The sequence below is a fragment of the Penicillium waksmanii genome (assembly GCF_028829765.1).
Source record: "Penicillium waksmanii strain IBT 27052 chromosome Unknown utg000004l:1.0-5674109.0:1.0-5678898.0, whole genome shotgun sequence".
NCBI lineage: Eukaryota > Fungi > Ascomycota > Eurotiomycetes > Eurotiales > Aspergillaceae > Penicillium > Penicillium waksmanii.
In genome coordinates, this window is record NW_026643251.1 from 2,683,600 (window position 1) to 2,707,527 (window position 23,928).

Genomic DNA, 23,928 nt, shown 5'->3' on the forward strand with positions numbered 1-23,928 from the left:
GGTCTTCCATTAGCTGCGCGATACCTTTGGCGCAGCAGCCAAAAGCCTAAGGGAATGATTTCTGAAAACTTTGCATGCCTGTTTCCTAAATACTTCCTTCGTTTGCTGATGAAGAACCCTCTGGTGAATTTGGCGGCGGGTAGTCCCGATACATTAGATCGTTGTACTCGATAGGGAAAATCGGCTCCATAGCTATATAGTGGCGGGAGCGGAACCAAAATGAGATGGAAATCGATGGATGGAATGATGTAAGAGGGAAACTCTCTCAGAGCAATAGCTAACACTAAATACTAATGCTACTACAAAGGACAAACGCAACAAAGGCCACAAAGCAGTGTGGGCTGCCTGAGCCGCAGGCCTCAGAACTATGAAACTCCAGGGAAATTAAAAGAAGTCGAAGGGAATGAAATTAAACCGTGGCAGAAAATGCGTTCGATAAAATAGTATAGTTCATTTTGACTTTGCGTTCCTGGAAAAATCTATGCACTACTAGTTACAACTTCAGACACCCTCTTTCTTCCGCCTCGCCTTTTCAGCAAGAACGGAAAGCATAATATCAGGCTCCTTAGAGTCTCCTACTCCGCGGGTCTGTCGCTCCAATATAGCAAGGGGAATGTCATTTTTCTGGCGTCGCTGCCAAAAGTCCTCGTCAAACTTCACCCTATGGCGCTCATAGCCCATATATCGATCGAGTCTTTCCCGCATACTCGAGTCGTCAGAGACTGCCACATTGGGTACTTTGCTCTTAAAGGATTGCCAATGCAGGAAAGACTTTGCAGGCAGGACCAAGAAGTCCTTGAATAACCCTGAGCCTATTTTATGCAACTTTCTTACCGCTCCACGCAGTTTCTCACTGAATGCCATGAGAAGAGATAAGCCGATGATGGCAAAGGATGCGGGTGCTTGAAGAAGGGAGTGTCAGTCCGCGTTAAATAACAATAAAGTCGAATAAAAGTCATTGCCTTACCAGCTATCTCCAGCATTGTTGCCAAAGTCAGATTGGTAGCTTCACCACTCCATTCACGGGCGTTTATACCGAACAAAGATGTGAAAAAGGACAGTGGGAGAAATCTTCCAAGGTCAGCAGTAGAACTAAATTGAACCAAAGAGACATTGTCTTACATGACAGTGAAGATGGTAAAGACCATAACGGATCTCGACTGATTCTGAGTTACCTCAGCCTGCCACCGGGCCATCTTAGCCTCGTCTACATTTGCCTGTTTTTGCTTGAGATCAAGGAGAGTTTCCACCTGACAGAGTCAGAAAAATTGACAGTCAATCACACGCCCCGGGGGTAATTAGTACGTACAGCCTTTTGCGCGGTATGACTATTTGACTTCATATCTTCAATCTGGGTGCGATATTCATCGATCCTAGACTGCGCCATGTCCAAGAATACCTTGCCGTAGGTTTTGCGGTCGAAATACTTTTTCATACTTTTTATGACAGAGTCTTGCTGTTCGAGAAGCCTCAAGATGGTCGAAAGTTCATCCTCAATATCCCGGAGCTCAAGCAGAACAGATAAATCGTCTCGGTTTCGCCGTGCGACTTGGCGGTCTCGCTGATCGCGCTGGCCTGCCGTCATTATCCTACCATCTGGATTTCTGTCGTGATCAGCTGGCCGATTCGTGAAGCCTCGATTTCGGAAACGCTTGAAAGACTTTGTGACGGATTCGGTCTGTTTTGATTAGAACTTGAAAGGCAGGCTCGGAAGTCTTTTGTAGGTGCGGTACTTACTAGTATACTGATAGATTCTTCGAAGATACGCAGCACCTGCAAGTCGTGATGAAGAGTCTTATCGAGAAGAACTGTCGTAGCGTGCAACATGATAAGAGCCGCAAGATCACCCGCTGTCTCAAATCGGCGTGCGAGATCCCCATTTAACTCATTATAAATGCTGCTATGAAGGTTCGACTGCTCGTAGAGTTTGCCTTCAGATGTTGTAGCCTCCTGATTAGGAAAGAATGTGACAACAGTCTTCCGGTCAACAATCCATATCCAAAGTTGATCGACCATCAACACATTGCCGTCCATGAACTCAGTAGGCTCGGCGTCCTCTCCATCTTCTTCTGCAGCTTCCAGATAAGCTCGAAGTTGTGCGTCAAGCCGAGCCGGCTTCCGAGTTCGTTTCCAGAGCATTTGGTCATCATCTCTAGCGACTGTAGAGCGAAGGTTAGGGTATCCGAATTGATCAAGCGTCCGTCGAAAGTGAATTGGTGGTTCACAGCCTAGATACTGCCAGATAAGTTGGGCTTCTAGACTTGACCTCGCAACTCGGCTGGGCACCGGTCGGGAACGTCCTTGTCGAAGCCGGTCTTCCACCACCTTTCGTCGCTGAATTAAGTTTCGATATGTATCCCAATGAAGCTACAGAATATTAGCAGTGTAAGCTGTTCTCGAAAGGCTGACATACATATGGAGACTAGAAAGTGCCACGTTAGTTAGGAACGAGAATGGTGATCACTATTGGACTTACATATAAAGCAAGCTGAGGATCCTCTGATTCATCAGAATCAGTTCCGTGGGAGATATCCATCTGTCTCGAATGTATGCATTGTGGTCTCACAAATCGTGCATGGGGCTCGAGGTGGCGAGCCCTGTTCAGATTCAGGTACCAATTCTCATCATTAATAAACTTTCTTACGCTGTATTTGTCATTAGCTCCGATTATTTAATTCGATGAAGCAGAATGTGCATACAAATTTGGTTCATCGCGATCTTCACATGCACGCCGGATCACTTGTGAAACCCAACCGGTATGGGTATAAGGGACGTGAATCCAGAGTAACTTTTCCGTGTCAGGTTCCGGACGGTCAAAGCGAGGAATAGAGCGGGGTATATCTGGAGCCTCTGCATCTTGGTTTATGCGGTCTCGAGTCGAGGGTGGTATGGCTAAGAAAGCCGATTGTCGCGGTGGGGATGCTGAGCTCGATGGAGGCCGAGAGCTACTTGCTTGTGAGCTACTATCAGATCTACTACGCTTATGAGCTCTAGTAAATGGGATCAACCCTAGAGCTCTGCTGATAGAGTTGCGGCGTGGGCTTTCTTCTGGCGGCGGTGAAGTTTCACTTGGCGAGCTGCCTGTGTCGAAATACCCATCCATTGCCGCCTCGGTAATATGGATAATAGGAGATTGATGTGAAGGGTCTATGAAACTTCGACTCTGTCTCATTTTCGGTCGTGGTTGTCTCACGTTGGCTTCTTGGGGAACTTGGGGCTGCTCTGTGCTTTCATGAGTCTCATCACCATCCATCTCATCCGGGCCCGGGACGATATGCGGAAATGAGTGACGGCTGTCAAAGCTACTGATGGAGGAGTCATCAAAGCCACCAGGCTGAATACGCTTCAAACGTTCTCGAAGACATGCCGACGGACCACGTGCCAGATAGTCCTCAAGAGAGACTCGTGCTGACCACATCTTGAGTGGAGTTTCATCGCTAACCCCAAGTGCCGTATCCTCGAAGAAACCATTCACCTGAACGATGACTTCCCGTTCAACGCGTAGAGGGGTATCTGGGTCCTTGGATAGTCTCACTGCTCCAGTTACCGCTTCCTTCAGTTCGCGCAGAAACGTGATGCGGGCAGCGTCCTGGCCTTGAAATTTAGCAGTCCCCGCGTGGTCTGTTGCCATAGGGATCTCGGTCTCATGTTCAATGCTCAACAACCCCGATCGAATCGATGTGATCGGAGCATGTAACTCCATATACTTGGAGGTTTCCGGGTCTTGAACACGTAGCGTAGAATCGACCGTCTCAAGGAAAGACCAAACCTTCATATCAGCAGACAGGGCTTTGAACATGTTGGAAAGGTGCCATAATCGAGCGGATCGTGGGCGAAATTGTTCCCTCAGAGACAAGGGGAGATCCCATTCGAGGTGCAGGAGTCGGCGAATACTCGGAGCATATTCATTAGCCGAGAGATAGCTCGACCCTTGATGGGGGGTTGCGAAGAAGGCGATTCCATGGCAGCTGGTGAGGATGGCCTGGTTCGGCTCGGCCCGTGAAGCTAAAGCCAGGCAAGCCTTTACCACGAGGCCACCTGTACTATGACAGATAAAAAAGATAGGTCGGCTCGGGCTGTAACTTTTGCGTTCAGTCAAAAGAGTGTTTAGTAGTCGCTGTCCCAAAGCCTCGATTTTGTCATGCTCTCGTAGCTCGCCATGGTTATACAGCAGCACCCGCGCTCTCGGCATATAACCCAAAAATCCACTTCCTAGCCATGGTGATCGCGAGCCTTGCGCCGTCCAGGATTTCTTATGATGCGCACCAATGGGTGGGACGGCGACGATGCTAAGAAGACTCAGTTAGTAGGCTGTTGTTTTCAAGTTTTGTTCCTGCGGGGAATCTTACTCAACGTTGGTCTCAGGAGTCGCAAGTATGTGATCGAAGTATGGTGGACGCGTCGGCCCCGTCGTGGACCGAGACATGGTTCATTTGAATCGCGCTCTCGACGCGAACCTAACTGAATCGTAGCTTGAAGGAAAGAAGCTCGATAGGATGGGGGCGCCTTAAAGGGGGGAAATATGGCTCTTCAGCCTCATAATCTGATCATCTGCTCGCGCCCGGTGCGCAAACCCCGGTTTGCGCCCCCCAGGTCGGCTGTGCGCGCCGATCATGAGTCAGTGCACATCGTATAAACGGGATAGGTCGGGTGTTTCTTGTGTCTTATTCTCCAGTTTGATTATTTGATTCTCACTGCCATCGAGTCTCGGGAGGAACAGGATGTTTCGGAAAGTGCTCTCTCTGTTTGCTAGAATAGATCAGTCGTCAAGAAAAGAAGTTGGAAAGCAAAGAGCATGTCTTTTTTGCTTGGAGTTCGGTGATTCTCATGATTCTGCGGGGCAGCTAAGCCTTCTTGAAATAGTTAGCTGTAGAGGTATAGCATGCTCTAAACTTACGATTGCGTGACCTCGACTTTGAGCAAACTATATGGAAGAGCGAAGTGTAGAGATATTGGAGAGTAGTTGTATTTTTGTAGTAGATTATTCACGAACACCACATGTACAGCAAGGGGGGGTGCTTTTGATCCCAAAAATCACTCCACCGGTGTCCTTGGAAGAGAGACGAAGAAAAAAAACCACCAAATGCAAGTTCTATAGTTCAGTCGATGCAGTATCATCAAAATGCGAACGCCGAAGACAGAACAAAACGAGGCAAAACAAGAGCTGTGAGAGAGCGTTCAATGGTCGAGCGCATGCATTATAAAATTACAGAGAGGAGATAAGGGGCGATAGGATTAGGAGTCTTCGGGGTGTCGTCGCTCGTTGACATCACGAGCCATGCGTTTTCCGAGCTCATATGTCGATATCATGATAGCGCAGGCGGGCGCCACTTTCAAGCAGCGGGCTGCCCATCCACTGAAGAGTCCGGCGAGGCCTTCCTCGCGGAATATGTGCATGAGAAACTTGGGTAGAGAGAGCTGTTCCGGGACAATAGCCTTCGGAATGAGAGTGGATCGGGGGGAGGGAGAGATATGGTCATCCATATGCCGGAAAACTTGTTGCCGTGTCTTTCCAACATCAAAAGGCGTTGTTACCAGCGCCGCTACTGATCCTGAAGTGGCACCGGCAATGAAGCTATCGACAAAGGCAGTCGCGGTCGAGACGTGCTCTGCCTCAGAGCCAGAAAGATGAGGGGCGCTTTGCCGCGCTCCTTCCAGGCCTTCCTTGACCTTCTCATAACCCCACCAGTAGAGGCCCGAGAAGGGCACATCGCGCCACATGGTAAGGGACAGACCTCGCCAGAGAGATGTATATCCTTTCACCTGGGTCATTTGGTACAAGCCTTCTAATGTTTCCTTGAAGTGTCCAGCGCCAGTTCCCGGCGTGGCTTGGAGACGAGTCCTGAACATTTCCACGGGACTTGTGGCTGATGCAGCCGCTGTTCGAGCTATCGCGCCAGCGACAAATGGCGCATAAACATCCGAAACGCGTTGCTTAATAGGACTCCGCTCGTCGGTACGTAGCCAATCATACCCAGCGAAGTAGATAATGTTTGCCGGAATGCCCATCATCAGAGTTGGGCTGAGACCTCGCCACAGGGCAACCATGCCCTCGTTGCGGGCGATTTTGCGCAGTCCATCGAAAGTTGATGTGAATGTCCGCCTTTGTGTTTCCTCGACGGCGCAATCCATGGCCTGGGCGCTGAGTGCCCCGCCCTGCGGACCCAGCATACACATTTGCGCATTCTCTCCAACCCAGAAGACCTCTCGGCAGCAGGCCGTTATTCCAATGTTCGGGGGAAGATTCTTCAGCGTTGAGGTGGTATATTGGGATGGGTTGACGCTCTTAACGGCTTGAGACTGTAAACGGACGCGAACGACATCGAGAGGAGTGACTGATTAGGGGTCAGTGAAAAGCCTCGGAGGAAAGTATCGCGATCGCGATCGGGAAAATGCAGACTCACCGAGCAGACCGGTTAATATGTTGCCCGCGGATGCAGATATCATGCGCTGGCTAGCTGAAATACCACCATTTGAAGAAGAGGCATTTGCAGGAGGCACGGAGCCATTCCCTGCTGTCGCCGCCATTGTTGAAGGGTCGTCAAAATGCGACGTCCATAACGCCCCCGCAGAGGAATCTATCTCGGGCCGGTTCCGAAGATGAGGTCCAGGGCCAGCTTGGGAACGTGTAGAAGACGAGATATCCAGCCCGACTGGCATTCGATCAGACAAAGCCGATCGTGAGATCGTGAGATCGAGAGAGGTTTGGGGTAGTACAGAGATGGGAGATGGGCGATGAAGAGGGAAGAGTGCGTCACCGGGAAGTTTTTCGGGGATTGGCGGGTGGCGGAGGACGAAGGGCGGAGGGCGGAGGCCGGAGGAGATAAGCCGGGATGTTCTGATACTCTCCAACTCTTCCCTTTCACACTTCACACTTCACACTTCACCAAGCTCAAGCAATCACAACTGAGATATTCAGAGTCAATGGCGCTCGGAAATCCTTTGATCGCTCTTTCTTAATTGTTTTATCCCTTCGATCTGGTGGATCCCTCGAGGGGCTTATCTGTCTAATCGATCTCCGACACCGGACATCGGGTCCCCCGCCATGACAGACAACGCGGAGCTTGAGTCGTTTCGTCGCGAGTGGCGCGAGGAGGTTTCTCGTCGATCAAAGCCAAGGTCTCAACCTACCACCCAGTCCACTCAATCCACCCAGTCCACTGCGCCCACTGCGTCCGCCCCTCCATCCGCTGCGCCCGCCCCATCCCGACTGCCTCCGTACCATGAAGCTTCTCACCACAAAGATTTGGAGGAAGAGGCGGAGGGGGAAGAGGAAGATGGACCCCCATCGGCTGCATTCGATCCGGATGGGCTGGCACAGCAGGTCGGAGAGCTGAGTGTGAACTCAAGAAAGAAAGCGGAGGAAGATATCTTCACCCGAGGGGTGGAGGAGGAGCCCAACTCAGCCTTGGAGCACTTCGAGCGGGCGGTTGAGAAGGAGGCTGCAGGCAATCTTGGCGACAGCCTCCAGCACTACCGCCGGGCATACCGAGTGAGTCGAGCTGGAGGGGTGGGCTCAGGCGTGATCCATCCTATATATACTAATGCCTTGATCAGCTCGACTCAGCCGTCGATAAGACCTACCGCAATAAGCACTATTCCCATGTGTGGAAGAAGCCCGCTCAACCCCCTCCCAACGAGTCAGCTGCAGTGCCCGTGACGGCCCCAGCGCCTGCTGCTGCTGCTTCTGCTGCTGCTGACGCCGAGAACCTTTCTACTGCCGAACTGATCGCTTCATTTGCTCATCTACCCATTCCGCAAGCCGAACCCTTGGTAGAAAACACGCCTCCGCCTCCATGTCCTATCGCGAAGGTCCCCTCGGAGGTATTGATCGAGATACTAAGACATGTTGCTGTGCGCGACCCTGCGACCTTCGGGCGAATGGCTTTGGTGTGTAAGCAATTTGCTTATCACTTCGCGCACCAACAAAATATCTGGAAACATCTCTGCCAGCGGCCCGAGTTTGGCTTCGACGGGATGCAGTATGCATTCTCTTGCGATACTCTTGGACAGCCCATATACACCCTCAGTGGACAACGCTACACACCTTTCCCGATAGGGGCCTCTTTGGATATCCCGCAACCGCTATCCTCCTGGAGCCAGGTGTTCCAGTCCTACCCACGAATCCGGTTCACGGGTATATACATTAGCACGGTCAACTATATGCGACCCGGAGCGGCCTCGGTCTTCCAGACCGTCTCATGGAGTAGTCCCATCCATATTGTGACGTACTATCGCTACCTACGCTTCTATCCAGACGGATCAGTGGTCTCACTACTCACGACAACTGAACCAGTGGATGTCGTACCGCACATCAGTAAAGAGAACATGATGGCGGCGAGGGCTATCAAAAAGGGTGGCCACCATCTACGGGCCTCCGAGATTGCCAAGACTCAACCCGAAACAGCCGACTATGTTCCTCCAGTTGCCATGGATGCGCTGAAATACTGCCTTCGTGGGCGCTGGCGTCTGACACCTCCAGTTCCTCCCGAGGATGGTCCTGAGGAAACAGAGTTCTCCCCCAGACCGGGCCAGGAACCTACATCAATTGATCCTCGCAATCTCGTCATTGAGACGGAGGGGCCGGCCTCACACTACGTCTACATGATGCATCTGTCACTGCGATCGCCGACAGCATCTAAGTCGCACGTGAACCCGTCGAAGAATACCAAACTTGTTTGGCAGGGATTTTGGAGCTACAATACGATTACTGACGATATAGGCGAGTTCACTCTTCGTAATGACCGGCCATTTGTGTTTCGCCGAGTTAGGGGCTGGGGGCTGTATTAAATTATGACTGATGATTTCTACGTACAACGAAAATAGGTTCTGGCGGATACATACACCAGAATACAGAGAATAGATTACTTTACTTAAAGGTATTCCTGCAAGCCAAGTGCCTCGTTGAAGCAATGTCGGCGAAGTTTTATCGTATCACCTCTCATACCATCTTCAACAAAAGTTTCAAAGTTCTCAAGGCTATGGTTCGGATTAAATAAAACAGGCTAAGTATTCACATGGTGCAAAAGGGAAAAGGGATATATACACAAAATAACATCGAAAGAAAGAAAAAAGTCTGTCTAGGCACGGATCCATCTAAGTGCGCCAATTGATAATCTGTTCCTCATCATCGTCAACAATAACAACCATCCACACACCAACCTCACCATTACTCGCATACAAAGGTGTACAGTGAACCCAGCGATTACGGCCCTCGGTGCTGAACCGCGTAACCCACTTGATTCGTGCTGTCACACTGCGCCCTTGCTCCATCGCTTGTACGAGTTCATCTTTGACTGCGTTCGAACTACCGATTCGAGAGAGGAAGGACGACTGGAGCATGCCGGGGATTTGGAGAGAGGGTGATGTGAAGAGGACTTTTAAGGAAGGGTAGGGTCGGACGAGGAGGTACTGTTCAAGATAAGAGCTGTTAGCAAACTGTTCATCGACATCTTGGGCATGGTAGATAGGGAGAGAGACAAAGAAAGACTTACATTCTCATAAACACCAGTCAAAGACCCACGCAGTAATGGCGACTTGAGATCTCGAAGACGAATTGCCTCCGACTCACTATCAAGCGAGCCACCACGCTGTAACCACTGTCGTCCCCCGCGCACAGAAGTTCTGTTATTCATCGGTTGGAAGAGATCGCCGCCATGCTCCTGTACAGCGTTGAGCTCACGCGGACTGAATAATTCGCACATTTCTTGAAACTCGTCCTTGTGTTTCTTAGCTGGCAGTTCAGCCACGCTTTCCTCTTCTGGGTCTCTGTAGCGGGATTGCAGTTCGATCAGTGACTCCATCTGTGCACCATCTAGGGCGAGACCTGAGACATCGATTTGTGCGCCGATGAAATACTTCACGCGGCCTTTGCTGTCGCAGAGAGGGGCGCATTGGAGGAGATTCATGAATGGAGAACCATCTCGGCGACTGGTGAATGAGTTAGCTTTGACCTTCTGTAGATATGACACGGGCTGACACGGGCTGACATACTAGTTGAGGAAAAGTTCAGAATGATGTCGGCAATCTCGAAGAGCCTCTCTGATTCTCCGAACACTATTAGGGTTTGTCTTCGGACCCTGGAGGAAACGGCAGTTTCGTCCGAGGACATAATCCATGCCGTACTGCGTTGTGCGATGGAATTCTGTAATGGTGAGAATTTGCCGGTGACGAATCAAAGAATAAAGCTGAGGACATACCTTCTGATGCAAAAATAATAGGATTATCTGGTCTAGACGGATCAGTCAAACAGAAGACTTCCGCCAGCGCGTTCGACGTCTCGCGAAACTTCAGTGGCAATGTGCCACGCACTCGCTCTTCAACAATCTTGCTGGTAATGGTGATACATCTCGAAGTGATGAATGCAGGAAGTTCCTCTGCCGTCAACGCTCTAAGCGCATCTGCGACTCGTTGTTCGAGAACCTTATTGACAGTGGTACCGACAGCTTCATTCGATTCCTGGACGATCTGTACAGCTGGGGGTGGAATATCGGTGGACAAACGCACGAGCGCATTGGCATATTCAATCGCTTTGAGCGCCTTGGCTGCATTGAGGAAGTATGTAAGGGTGGAAATGGAGCGGGGACGCTCTTCGAGTAAGAATTCGCGAAATCGCACGAGATACCGTGGGTTATTCAAAATGGATAACATATGCTCCGCTCCAAACATGACGTCTGTGAGACGTTCAAGCTTGTGTAGAGGCGCATCGACACCGTCCCATGGTGCGATTAGGTCGTAGCAAGCTCCTTCTTCATTAATGGGGTTGAATTCTTCTGCGCCGTCATGAGGATTGAGCTCCTGGAGGAGGGGATAGTCGTTATCTGTAGTGACCAGTTCACTGGCTGTGATATGTCGACGCAGGTTCTTTACTGATGTTTTGGGAGTAGGATTTATTTCCTCTTCAACGATTGCGTCAAGGTTCTTCCCGTTCAAGTTCCCAGATCGACTTGGCGGCCGAGGAAAGTCGTCGAGAAGTTGCTCATCATGTCTAGTCTCATTAGCTCCTGTGCTCTCTATTATCTTCTTCCCTTATTCCATGCTAACCCACCGTGAAGTCCTTCCAGATTCTGACACCCATTCGTGATACTCGTCAGGCAAACTCTCTGAAAACGAACGCAGCGATTCGGCATCGAGGCTGGTCAATCCTTCGTTCAAATCCGTGCGATCCATACTTGAGTAAAGGAAAAAAGCCGGAAGAACAAAGCAAAGAAAGAGACAATGCGACCTGCAGCACACACGCAAAAGAAATGGAGGGTAAAAGCTGGGGAAGGGCTCACCTCACCGTATTTAATAGATCTCCCACCTCCCACATCAGCTTACGACCAATGGAACTGTCTCGGATTGATGCATCAAGTGATCGACGAAATTTACTAGGACTTTTGCTAAATTTTTTTATCCTCTGCATTTTTACCGGAGAACCATGCGATTGTGGGCAAGAAAAAAAGAAACAAAGAGTGTAGAAATAGGTAGGTCACAAACGGACCTCACGATCGAACGCTCGATCGATGTGGGTCGCGGCAAACACCCCACGAGATCGGGGCCGATCCCAGACCGGTGATGCAATGGCGCAGGGGCGGAATCTGTCAAGCTGTTGGCGTGAAGAGGACTCGGTGATCAGCGGCAAGTCTATTGATTTTTGCGTTCGCGGATGGGACTTAAGGTGTTCCCTGTCGTAGCGCCGCATCAAAGCTGATTGGGTTCCTCTGTTTTGGGCCGTTTGGATTTGATACATCCATTACGCTGGAAGGCAGCCATGCGGCGAACCCGGGGCTTACTTTGATTATCGGTAGCAGTGGGGACACAAGGCTTGCAATAAATCTGTAAATGGTAAACGGTGGATGGTATACATTGCGTCGCGTCGTGTCATTGACCATATGGTCGGCAGGTAAACCCCTTCGCTCAGATAAGATCGTCCTTTTCACTGTGATCTGACCGCAGTGTGGTCCAGATCGCCCTCTAACTACTCCCGACGGCCTGGGAAGCTGGCGCCCTTTCTCATATTCTGTGTACTAACCAAATTGACAGTCTCTTTATTGCCTTCCAGCCTCGAGCTGAAAGGTTGTGGCGTGGTGATCTTCTCGAATCTGCCCTGTCAATCTGCTCAATAAGACCGTATATTGGACTATCCTGGTAGGTCTAGTGTACTCCGTAACTCTATTTGTACTCTATACCTATATCACTCCCCTTTTTCCTCCGTCCTGACAGGTAATCTCGCTTGGTGCTCCAACGTCTCAATCGCCTGGATTGCCGTCCTTGAGCCTCGATGGTGCGCATTTATTCTTCCTTATGTCGAGTGAGCTAACTCAAATGGTTTGGAGCTGAGCCCAGCCATCTAAATACAGTATATTAATATGCTCGAGCTTTCAAAGCTCTTCATCATAAAAAATGCTACTTCCGTCAAGGAATTAGTTATAACCTTTCCAAAATCGGGTTGGAGATTATCCTCGGTACACATCAGATAACACATAATAGAACGATTGAGATATTTGGATGACTCTATATGAAAGTTAATCGCTCCACCGAAGTGTCCTAGCACTAAGTCGTCAGTGCTGTTAGCATCGCAGCACCTAGGGATGTCAGGTCGAAACTCTATCTGAGTACCGTTGTCTTCATTCCTTCTTGCGTATGAATCATTATAAAGTCGGGGGCTTGAAATGCTCGTCCACCGGGTGGCTGCAGTACATTGTTTTCTCAATCGATCTCAGATGCCAAATCGGGCCACTGGCAGCCACCCACGAGCCATAGAACCATGACTCTTGGTTCAATGTGGGAAACCCCATTTTCTATGATAGCAGCATAGTGAATTTTTTTTTCGATATCCTTATATATAATATGTTAGGCCTAGGGTTTGAAGCCATGGATAATATATTGTGTTAGCTATTTTGATGTATCTATTCCAAGTTGGAGATGATACTAGTAATATTAGTAGTACTGCCCAGGTGTGCAGTGATAGTATTAGTTGGCAAACTGGCAATTTCTGGTACTTTCAGGCGTTAGACAGTCCGAAAGGGCTATTCAATCTTTTCAATCAGCATTTTCATAATTATCTTTGCGTCAGTTCATGGTGTTAGCTCGGAGTTCTCGCGAGGGTTGTCAGAATACTGGGCTGTTGACACGGAGAACGTTACAACGGCCAAGTTCCGAGATAAGGAGGAGTATGAGAAGATACTATGTAAGCATTTTGACGACGCTGCTGATCATACTTGAACACGAGACTTTGTATATTGATATATATCTTCGTTGCTTGTAAATCAACTGGCAGTGTTGGTATGTAGTCTGTAGTACTAAGTTTATGGCCGCCCCGCAATGTTTTCCATGGGTGAGGGTGCCAAGCCTTCCTTATCGATAACAACGGAAATTTGGATTTTTCGATCTCCAACTGTTTCCAACTTGAACCTTTGCCAATTATTCACACCAACAATGCCGGAGCGGCTGAAGACATACTTCGGCGACGCCGACAACGAGCCTGCCCAGCAGGTCTCAAAGGCTGTCCCCGACCCCGCGCCCGAGGAGGCCGACCGGAAGAAAAAGCGCAGCAAGCGGAAGCGCGATCAACCCTCCGACGAACACTCACCGCGCAACGAGTCAATTCACAAAGAACCCGTTAAAGCCCCTTCGCCAGTGGTTGATAATGTCGCATCAGAGCCAGCGGAAGCCAACGGCGACATGATCCAGCAAGAACTACCCAGCAAATCCCAACAAAAGCCTAAATCAACATACCAGTCCAAACCCAAGACCTTCGATTCCAAGACGAATTTCTCCTCCCTCCGCGAGAAGGCAGCTACCCTTTACGAACAACGCAAGAAACTCCCCATTTTTGGCCATGCCGACGAGATACGGCAGAAGCTCCGGGATCAAGATGTGATGCTGCTGGTCGGTGAAACGGGTAGCGGAAAGAGTACGCAGATCCCGCAGTTCTTGGTCAATGAGTTTTGGTGTCGACCGACCGATACGAAAATTACAAAGAAGGATGGTTCGGAGAGATCAGTTAAGGTTGGTGGCTGCATCGCTATCACGCAGCCTCGTCGAGTCGCTGCCATCACGCTTGCCCGCCGTGTCGCCGAGGAAATGGGGACACCGCTTGGCTCATCATCGCCGGCAAGCAAGGTTGGATATTCGGTACGATTCGATACGTCGACTTCGCCGAGTACCCGGGTCAAGTTTTTGACAGAGGGAATGCTGCTACAGGAGATGCTCCACGACCCGTGGCTCACCAAGTACAGCGCGATCGTGGTTGACGAGGTCCACGAACGAGGTGTGAATGTCGATCTGGTGACTGGATTTTTGCGCAATTTGGTATCCGGAGACAAAGAGGGCAGAGGTGGTGTGCCGCTCAAGGTGGTGGTTATGAGTGCTACGGCAGATATGGAAAGTCTCCAGGGCTTCTTCCAAGAAGGCTTCAAGTTGGAAGTGGAGGAACAAAAGCGCATACAGAACGGGTTCGCGAAGGCTGAGAAGGAAGACGAGAAGATCAAAGATATTTCGGTTTGTCATATCAAGGGTCGCCAATTTCCCGTCAAAACAATCTACTCTCCCGAGCCCGTGCATGATTTCGTGGACGCCGCTCTTAAAGTGATCTTCCAGATCCACTACAAGGAGCCCATGCCTGGTGACATTTTGGTCTTCCTGACTGGTCAAGAAACCGTCGAGGCCCTCGAACATTTGGTCAATGAATACGCTATTGGCATGGATCCGGGTCTACCCAAGATCCTGGTTCTTCCACTCTTTGCAGCTCTCCCCCAAGCTGCTCAACAGCGAGTGTTCATGCCCGCACCACCTCGCACACGAAAGATTGTGCTCTCGACTAACATCGCTGAGACTTCCGTCACTGTTTCGGGGGTGCGATTTGTGGTGGATTGCGGAAAGGCAAAGGTTAAGCAATTCCGGTCGCGACTGGGACTGGACTCTTTGCTGGTGAAGCCGATTTCCAAATCCGCAGCCATACAGCGAAAGGGTCGTGCGGGTCGTGAAGCCGCCGGCCAGTGTTTCCGTCTATATACTGAAAAGGACTATCTGACCCTCGACGAAACGAATACCCCCGAAATCCTGCGATGCGATCTGAGCCAGGCGCTCCTGAACATGAAAGCGCGAGGTGTCGACGACATTGTCCGCTTCCCCTTTCTCACTCGCCCACCGCGCGAGACACTTGAGAAAGCTCTCCTCCAACTCCTCAATATCCAAGCCCTCGATGACACTGGCTCGATTAGCAAGATTGGCCAACACATCGCCAAGTTGCCGCTGACACCGACGCTGGGTCGTGTACTTCTTGCGGCAGCGGAACATGGCAGCGATTGCCTGACAGATGTCATCGACATCATCTCATGTCTCAGTGTGGAGAATATCTTCCTAAACGCTAACTCGGAAGAAAAGAAGGAAGCCGCCGAGACGGCCCGACGCGATCTTTACCGACGCGAGGGTGATCATCTGACAATGTTAGCGACAGTGCGTGCCTACGCAGCCGAGAACGCTGACCGGAAAGCGTGGGCAGAGCGGCATCTGGTCTCGCATCGGGCGATGCAGTCTGTCATGGTATGTTTTCTTTCCTTTGTCCTTTGTTGATTGATGGATGGCTTGACATCGAAAGGAAAGAGTCGACGCTAACCCGACCACTTAGGACGTCCGCAAGCAACTGCGCACGCAATGCCGACAGGCCAAAATGCTGCCGGCCGACCAAAGAAATGACCACTTCCCGGACCCCTCGCCGATTCTCATTCTGCAAAGCTTCCTTGGTGGCTTTGCGACCAACACTGCTCGCCTGGTGCCGGATGGCAGCTATCGGACGGTAGTTGGCAACCAGACCGTTGCGATTCACCCATCTAGTGTACTATTTGGCAAGAAGGTAGAGGCGATTATGTATAACGAGTTTGTTTTTACGAATCGCACCTACGCACGCGGAGTTAGCGCCGTGCAGATGGATTGGGTTGGGGAGGCCTTGGCTGCCAGTGGTTGAAGTCCATGGCCAGGCCACTTTGGTCAAGTTGTCTATAGGAGAAGTAGCAGTATATACCCCGATGAGTTAACGAGTGCCTATATTCCATCAAATCTACACATCATAGCCCTAGACGATACCCTAACTAAGTCTGTTTGTTCCTGGGATCTGAGCGTAGTCCACCTTGCATCCTCCTCCAGCCCCAACAGGAGGCAAACGGGGAAACGTCGGTCAACGTCGGTCAGGATGAAACGATCGACATACTTGGTCGATCCGTCGCCACAATCTCTCCACGTCAGACTTGTCTAGTCCCAAATGGGTTGTGCGCAGGGCAGCGAGGCCATCACACGCGAGCAGTCACATTGGGGCCAGGGGTGTTCCTCGCGTTATCAGGCTGAGATGATGATATCTTTTATTTTATTTCCCCCTTCAGGTCTGTAAACAGCCCAACAAGTATTCAAACAATCCGCACTATCGTGACTAGACTCTACAGTTGTACCCTGTTGTACTGCAGTGGTCCGATACCGCGTCTTGCATCATCCGGGACTCCACCAGGGCCACCTTCCTATAGGAACCTCCAGGAACCTCCACTCTTTCTTATCAACGCATCATCCTCCAACCTTGCGAGTTTATTTCCCTCCATTCTCCCCTGTTTCCTTGTATACTTTCCCAACCCTTTACTTTTACCCTTACCACCCTTCTCTCTGCACTTATTCAACCCTTCTACTTGACCGATCCTCCGCTTCTGACCGCCCGTGCGGTCTTTCATAGCGGGGATCTCCCACGTCATTCATCTTGGTCCTACGGTTATCTGGCCCTAAAGCTCGGTCTGATCCTCCATATCGATCACCATGGCCTTCCGCGTTCCAGCGCAGGCGCCGCGACGACGGACATCCTACTCAACCCCCCCAGCGCCCGACTCCTCTCGATATCCCTCCCTCCCCAACTGAGCAGCAAGAGGAAGATACAGCACAATGGGTTCTGTTCTCGCCGACCGCTCGCACTCACACGACATCCACAGATAGAACACGCACACATCTAAGTGACTTCGACTCCCTGGGTACTGCAACGCAATCCGCTGCGGGTCCAGAGATTGACGCCCAGGGAGACGAGGCTCTAGATGACCAGCTCGACGAGGATGGTACCGAGCTGGACAGCTTGGATGATGGGCTGCATGCTTTCCGCGCCCCATCTTTGTCCCCCACATCCCCCGCACGGGTGGATCAAGGGCAGCCGGCTCTCCTCCCGGCCCATGATGGTCTGGGGAGCTTCCAGGCTTCGAGCCAGTTAGCCCAAGACCAACTGTGGCAGCATGAGCAGTATAATCCACACCGACGGCAATCCTCTCGACCTCATCGTCATTCCAGTGTTCAGCGACACCTCGATACTGTCGATGAAGGGGTAGCGGATGTCGAGCGTGATCGATGGCAGCGCATCGAGGAGTGGCGGATGGATCAGAGTCGGGCCCTGCTGCAGGAGATTCAGCGGGAGACCCGTCGACGCCGGGGCAGCCGGGCCTCGCAATTTAGCATTCCGCGGTCCGTGGAGGATCTCTCACCTGCCCGAATCGTGGAGGCCCATTCAGAGGTGATCTCCTCATCTCAGGCAGATGAGGAGGTCAATGATATCAAGGATATCAAGGAAATTGATGAGTCGTTCTGGCGTCGCATCACAAGAAGAGTCATTCGAGACCTCATCGGTATCGATGACGAGCTATTGAGCGTCATTTTCGGGGAATCCCTACCGCAAGACGACCAAGCCTCCTCTAAACACTCAGAAGAGCTGGATATGGAAACTGTGCTAGCTCGTGAGGCAGAACCGGAGCACGCAGACTCACCTCTCTGGCAGAGCCATGTCTTGCAACGCATCACCCGCGAGCTGGGTATGCTAGTCCACCAGCTCTGCGAGCACCCGGGAGCATTCACAAGCTATTACCAAATGACGAAGAGCATCTCCAGTGAATATGCAGGCATGTCACTAGATAGGCTCGCCGAGAGCAGCGCCGCCCAACGAAACACCCAGTCCACTGTCCAGCTCTCTACCGAACCCACCACATCAGACTCTATGCCATCACCACACTTCATCCCAACGCTCCGCGACGCAAATCGCGAGCACGAAGCGCACTGGGGAATCGAAGACGACGACCCAGCAGGTCCAGGCGCAGACCCCGTATCCGAATCAACCCGCATCCACCAGGAACAAGAGTACTGGGAGCGCGGCCTAGATGTCATGATGGTTTTCCGCTACCTTCGCACACGCTTTAGTCGTCGTGGCTACATGCCAAACGACAAGTACACGCCGACTCAACCTCCCCGCCACACGCAAGACGCCTCCCGTCGCGCTGCCATGATCCGCCAACATCACCCGCTCGTGGCTCGCGCCCATTCACGTTCTCAAAATCAGCCGCGCCGTGCATCTCAGTATTCCGGTATCTCTGGGCCTGCGGGTGTCTCGTCGCCTCTTCTTCGCCCGCATATGAGGAGGCCGAGTTCTAGCTGTGCAAGCCAGAGTGCCAAACTCTCTGCTTTATCCAGTCGGCGCACGCTGACGGGGTCTAGCCGGAACTATTGGGATATCGGTGGGAGCGTGGATAGTGGCAGTGCGATTGGGATTGGGGTTGGAGCTGGACTTGGGACGTGGGGTGAAGTATGATGAGCCCAACTTACCTCAGTATCTCATTAGCAACACCTCGAACCGTACTATTGGGTTGGTGTTTATGGCATTGGAATTTTACATATAATCTGAAGAAACGACATTTTGACGGCGACGATGGATGAACATTTTTTGATAATTTTTTGATAATCTGTTTTTTGCATGGCTTTGTTTATACCTGAGTTTGGCGTCTGTATGTTCATGTTCATGTCCGGGCTTGGTACTCTCATCTCTGTTTTATACTCATCTTGTCAACCATTTTGGAACCCATCACTGGATACAATCATATAAATGCATACACAAATGACTCCCAGATCCCCCTTTTGGTTGGGAAGTCCCTTCAAGTTGGAGCTTGAGTCTTATCATATGGGCAAAAAAAGCAGATACTAAAGCATAGCAATAGTGCTAGTTACTAGTCACTAGTACTTCTCAACCTCAGCCCCCCCAAGCGACCTTCTCATCAAACTTACCCAACCCTTTCCCCCGCGGCGAATTCTCATCAAAATCAAACCGATCCGGAACCTCAAGTCCACCCTCAAAATGATGTCTAACAAGCAACATCGACACCCCATCCCGATACAACCAAGGATCCTCCGTCCTGCGCTGCCACGCCTCAACCTGCTCCCGCATATCATCCAAAACGCCCGCGTACTCCGGATCCTTAGCAAGATTCCGCACCTCATGCGGATCAGCAAGAACATCATACAATTCCTCCGCAGGACGAAAGAAATAATCCTTCAAAGGCCGCGAACCAATCATCTTGGCGTCCGAATTACGAATATCCTCCCAAGTCAACGAGCCGTAGATATCGGCCGCAAAAGGGAAATCCAATCGCCAGGCGATATTGCGGTGATATTTGAATCGGTCATTGCGCATGAAGCGTGTTGGCCAGTAGTTTGTTATTTCGTGGAAGGTGTGTGAGCCGAAGACTCGCTTCCATGAATCTTGGAGTGAGGACTGCGAAAGGATGGGTAGGAGGGAGCGGCCTACTCGAGTTGGGTGGGGATTGGCATCCGTTGGTGCTGACGGGTGCGAAGACCAGTCTAGTATAGTTGGTAGAATATCGACGTAGGAGACCATATTCGGGTTTTGGATTGAGGGTGGTGATCCGGGACATTTCATTAGGGAGGGGAGACAAACGCCTGCGTCGTAGAGGGTTGTTTTGGAATTGATGAACGGAGGCCCGTTATCGCTCATGAAGATGATCAGCGTGTCGTCTGCTAATCCGTTCTTTTTCAGTTCGCCCAGTACCATGCCCACGCCTTGATCCAGTCGTGAAATGGACTGGTAGTATTCTGCGAACTCGAATCGGACGCCGGGAAGGTCGTTCACGAATGGTTCGACAGCGACGTCTTCACTCGTGTAGGGGGGTTTTCTTCACGCGCGGGTCATAGTCTTCCGTATTACCGAAGCCCGAGCGTGTGAGGTCTCGGTGCGGATCGATGTATCCGATTGTCAGGAAGAAGGGTTTCTCGTCCTTCTTGCAGTCTTGGAAGAAGGCGGAGGCTTGGTCTGCTACTTTGGCGACGTCGCGGCTGTCACTCTCCGCGCGCATATCCCATGGATAGACGGACGAGGGACCGACATGGACTTTGCCGATCAGACCGGTTGTATAGCCGTGCTGTGAGAACAGAGCTGGTGCCGTCTCGACGTGGTCGAAGGTCGTGAAGTGATGTCTACCATTGTGCAGTCCATACTGGCCGTTCTGGTGGGTGTGCAGTCCGGTGTAAATGACCGAGCGACTGGCGCTGCAGGAGGCGGTGCTGGTATACGCCTGGTCGAATCTTGTTCCTTCGGCGGCGAGTTGGTCCAGGTTGGGCGTTTGGATCTTGGTGTTTCCATAGCAGCCCAGTTGCTTGCCTAGGTCGTCGGCGACCATGAGGAGGATGTTTCGCTTCGCCATATTGGTGGGAATGGTGTGCTCTGAGTGAAATTGATGAATTTTCTTGCAAGAGGCCAATCACACGTGTTATATGCGATTGATTTTATGCTAGAATTATAGACTGGGCTTCTGCCCGACGTTTCTTATCTATGATGTTGGTGCTGCCGGGTGTCGGCTATAGAGACGCGCATGGGACAGGCATGGATGTCGGTTCGGATGTCGGGGTTTGGCGTATTTTGTGGGGTTGATTATGCTTTGCGCCATCTTGTGACTTTATTTCGCGATATAATCTTAGTCAATAATTGTGGAAGAGGCATGTGGCCCCGAATGGTTGCTTTGAGTGGCGGGGTGGTAGACAGATGTCTGTCCTTGTCGGGAAATGCCAGTGGATACCAAAAGACTTGTAGATTGGGACCCTCTCCACGCGAACTCCGAAGTGAGATGTCGAAACGGAGTGACAGCCATTTATGTATGATTAAATCATCAAGAAGGGGTTTGACTTAGTGATAAAACCCGTGTGTTTTATATTATACCGTTTTTGAATACGCAAATGCATAGTAGGCGTGGGGAGGTTACATCCATCAGTTGCCTAATGACTCAAATACAGTGATAACTTGGCTAGGACCTTGAAGTGTTCGATGAAAATATATTTGTGATTATTAAGTACTAGCTGCAATATTCTGGGTTTGAATGGATCAAAATCAAATGTACCTATTATACAGTTGAAGACTTTTCAGCCTCGACATGATTGATATCGACCTTCCCAGCATCGAGATCTTCCTTCGCTTGCTCAATATCAGCCACAAAACGGCTAGGCTCCTTCTTAGCCTTGAAGGCCCAGATACTTTGATTGTTGAAAACGTCGTCAATTTCTTCTAAAGACTTGCCACATGTTTCCTGGAAAAGGAGAAAGACGTGCAAGGCGGCAAGAAGGCAGAAGGTGCCGAAGATACAATATAGCTGTATGCTGTTAGAGATGTTATGAGAATGTATGAACCAATTCGAGAGATTACCTTCCACTGGATGTTTTGAAACCCAGGCGGGGTAAAAAACGTGAGGGCGAAGTTGCATCCCCAGTTGAAAAAGGTGGCAAGAGAGACAGCCTTGCTACGAATGTAGAGGGGAATGATTTCCGGAGGGTAAGCCCTGTATTAAGACTGGGTCAATATTTGAGTTAAGAAAACGTGGGACTTTGTCTTGAGATTCACGAACCACCCGAGTGGACTAGAGTTGAGATCTGTTAGCTTGTGCGATATTGAAAGTATTGGCCGAGGAGACTGACCCCCATGTGGGCGCATATGTTGCAATGAACAAGTATGAACAAGCAATGAGCGCCTTCGACGCCTTCGGATTCGTGACTTTCCAGGTGACAGTAGGCGACCCAGGCAAGCCACCTGGAACATAGTGGCCATAGGTGGCCATGATACCAGCCTGTGTGAACTGAAAGACAGCCATACCAAGGGCCCCAAAGATAAACAGCTGGCGGCGAGGAAGCTTGTCGATGAAGATCAGGGCCGGTAATGTCATGACAACATTAATAATATACTGGATAGAGGCGGAGATGAGAGTTTTGTTTCCAGATAAACCAGCCATCTTGTCTTTATTAGTCGAGATTCAAAATGCGGGGATCTTTTGAACTTACCTGGAAGATATAAACGATGTAGTACATCAGAGCGTTGGTGCCCGACAATTGGGACCATACGTGGGTGAAAATGCCACAGTGAACACGAATGATGTTGCGAGAGTTGAACAGCTCCATCCAGGACGTGCTCTGGTATTTCTTTTCCGCGCTATGAGAGAAAACCAATCAGTGCTGAGAAGGATATGCAAGAGGGAGACGTAGGGGGCTGACTCAATCTTCTCCCGAATCTCGGTAGTTTGTGCAATGACGATAGGGTCTAAAGTATTTCCCTTGGCGTGTAGCCTGGCAAGAACCTCGACTGCTTCCTCCCATCGATCTTGTGCCGCTAACCAACGAGGGGACCGCGGCATCAAGGGAAGGCAAAATAGTAGCAGGATTGCTGGCAACATCTGAATAGCCCAAGGGAGACGAAATACACCATTATTTCCCATGAAAGATGCGCCGTAGCTGATAAAGTACATGATCATGATCTGGCGACGGTCAGCATCCGATACAAATGCCGGAGTCAATGTGATAACCTACACCCCAAGTGATCATCCATTGTTGTAAAGAAAGTAGACGGCCTCGTTGGTGAGGAAGGCTGATTTCAGCTATCAGGATAGGACTGTTCGAAAGTGTGTCAGTGGCGAATTCAAGATAGTTTGTATGGCGGGGGCAACTTTATTTACCCTTGACTAGTGAGCATGCCGACAGAGAAGCCATTGATGATCCGGGCGACAATCAACATAGGCACATTTTGAACAGCACACATCAATGTAGACCCAACCAACCAGATGATGCATGCAATAAACAGAGAATCACGACGGCCAAATCGGTCACTGGTCCACGAGGAAACCAATGAGCCGAGTAAAGAACCACCTGCCATACTTGCAGTGATTCCACCCTGCAAGACTGCATTAGGCTTATGGAAGTATTCCTTATACTGATTGGTACCAATGATCGCAGACATACTCGACACATCAAAGCCCTGAATAAGGCCTCCGATGGTTGTTAGTCCACTGATCAAGTATACATTGCTGAAGCTCGGAAGCTTGCCCATGGTGAACAGCGGCGAATTGTTCCAGTCAAATTTTAAAAAAAGGAAGCTGGTGAAATACTGAGCAAACAAAGCAGGTTGTATGTCCGGGGCCCCGGATTTTTATGTACTCCACCAGGTCTCGAGCTCAGCAAGAAGTCCAAGCTAGAAGACGAATGGCAAAAGAACTGTAGCCGACATCCGACGAGGGCCGACAACCGACTGAGGGTCGTATTTTGCACTTGTCACAGCCCGTTCGTCAACTGGATGGCGGATGGTGCCATCCAAGGCGCAAACTCCACAGGCCATGCGCGATCAGACATTCACTTTTTTTGGTGAAGAGAAAAAATAAAGAGGCGTTCCAAAGCTTGCCGTGGCGATACGAGACTGAATCTGCCGGGGCCCACCGCCCTGAACGTAGCCGACTGCCGTGCGAGAGCCGCTTCTTCTTGCATTCTTCTCTGCATTCCCCGGGCAAATCATGTCGCCAAGTGGAGATGATAGTCCGAATCCTTCCTTGCAGGAGACGAGTTCTGCTGGTCCTCGAAGGTCTCGATCAGGTCTGTCATTGGTGGATGCTACATGGTCCAGCCTTTAGAGTATAGTCCTATCCATTCTAATCTCGTTTCCTAGGATGTACACTCTGCCGTGCCAGAAAGGTAAAATGTGACGAGAGATGGCCGGTTTGTCTACATTGCGAGCGTCTGAAGCTGGATTGCCCTGGGCCACCTGGCCGAGGCCACCCATCCCACCCAAACATTCGCAAAGCATCGATCCGTGATGCCGAATTCACTCAGGCTGGAACAGTA

General features: G+C 50.6%; 8 protein-coding genes across 8 annotated transcripts; 3 read left to right on the forward strand and 5 right to left on the reverse strand.

The window, feature by feature from the left end:
* Positions 1–501: 501 nt before the first annotated feature.
* N7481_003799 (uncharacterized protein) lies at positions 502–4,426 on the reverse strand (the record flags this gene model as incomplete). Its single annotated transcript, XM_057263018.1, has 9 exons — positions 502–902; positions 968–1,071; positions 1,123–1,250; positions 1,310–1,678; positions 1,738–2,367; positions 2,414–2,422; positions 2,465–2,645; positions 2,700–4,289; positions 4,350–4,426. The coding sequence occupies 9 exons, from the start codon at positions 4,424–4,426 to the stop codon at positions 502–504; spliced, it is 3,489 nt and encodes a 1,162-aa protein (XP_057124679.1).
* An 809-nt stretch (positions 4,427–5,235) lies between these two features.
* Positions 5,236–6,660, reverse strand: N7481_003800 (putative mitochondrial carrier protein; the record flags this gene model as incomplete). Its single annotated transcript, XM_057263019.1, has 2 exons — positions 5,236–6,335; positions 6,405–6,660. The coding sequence occupies 2 exons, from the start codon at positions 6,658–6,660 to the stop codon at positions 5,236–5,238; spliced, it is 1,356 nt and encodes a 451-aa protein (XP_057124680.1).
* A 385-nt stretch (positions 6,661–7,045) lies between these two features.
* Positions 7,046–8,790, forward strand: N7481_003801 (putative F-box protein (Pof7); the record flags this gene model as incomplete). Its single annotated transcript, XM_057263020.1, has 2 exons — positions 7,046–7,492; positions 7,558–8,790. 2 exons carry the CDS (start codon positions 7,046–7,048, stop codon positions 8,788–8,790), a joined length of 1,680 nt encoding a protein of 559 aa, XP_057124681.1.
* A 306-nt stretch (positions 8,791–9,096) lies between these two features.
* N7481_003802 (uncharacterized protein) lies at positions 9,097–11,169 on the reverse strand (the record flags this gene model as incomplete). Its single annotated transcript, XM_057263021.1, has 5 exons — positions 9,097–9,411; positions 9,495–9,930; positions 9,994–10,144; positions 10,200–10,987; positions 11,048–11,169. 5 exons carry the CDS (start codon positions 11,167–11,169, stop codon positions 9,097–9,099), a joined length of 1,812 nt encoding a protein of 603 aa, XP_057124682.1.
* A 2,250-nt stretch (positions 11,170–13,419) lies between these two features.
* Positions 13,420–15,949, forward strand: N7481_003803 (putative ATP-dependent RNA helicase (Hrh1); the record flags this gene model as incomplete). The annotated part of the gene is made up of 2 exons (XM_057263022.1): positions 13,420–15,528; positions 15,614–15,949. The coding sequence occupies 2 exons, from the start codon at positions 13,420–13,422 to the stop codon at positions 15,947–15,949; spliced, it is 2,445 nt and encodes an 814-aa protein (XP_057124683.1).
* Positions 15,950–16,779: 830 nt separating this feature from the next.
* Positions 16,780–18,580, forward strand: N7481_003804 (uncharacterized protein; the record flags this gene model as incomplete). Its single annotated transcript, XM_057263023.1, has 2 exons — positions 16,780–16,791; positions 16,841–18,580. The coding sequence occupies 2 exons, from the start codon at positions 16,780–16,782 to the stop codon at positions 18,578–18,580; spliced, it is 1,752 nt and encodes a 583-aa protein (XP_057124684.1).
* Positions 18,581–19,015: 435 nt separating this feature from the next.
* On the reverse strand, positions 19,016–20,483 carry N7481_003805 (sulfatase family protein; the record flags this gene model as incomplete). The annotated part of the gene is made up of 2 exons (XM_057263024.1): positions 19,016–19,932; positions 19,988–20,483. The coding sequence occupies 2 exons, from the start codon at positions 20,481–20,483 to the stop codon at positions 19,016–19,018; spliced, it is 1,413 nt and encodes a 470-aa protein (XP_057124685.1).
* Positions 20,484–21,176: 693 nt separating this feature from the next.
* On the reverse strand, positions 21,177–23,143 carry N7481_003806 (sugar porter family MFS transporter; the record flags this gene model as incomplete). Its single annotated transcript, XM_057263025.1, has 8 exons — positions 21,177–21,422; positions 21,476–21,608; positions 21,675–21,686; positions 21,745–22,055; positions 22,105–22,252; positions 22,315–22,574; positions 22,627–22,708; positions 22,773–23,143. The coding sequence occupies 8 exons, from the start codon at positions 23,141–23,143 to the stop codon at positions 21,177–21,179; spliced, it is 1,563 nt and encodes a 520-aa protein (XP_057124686.1).
* Between the last annotated feature and the right edge of the window lie 785 nt (positions 23,144–23,928).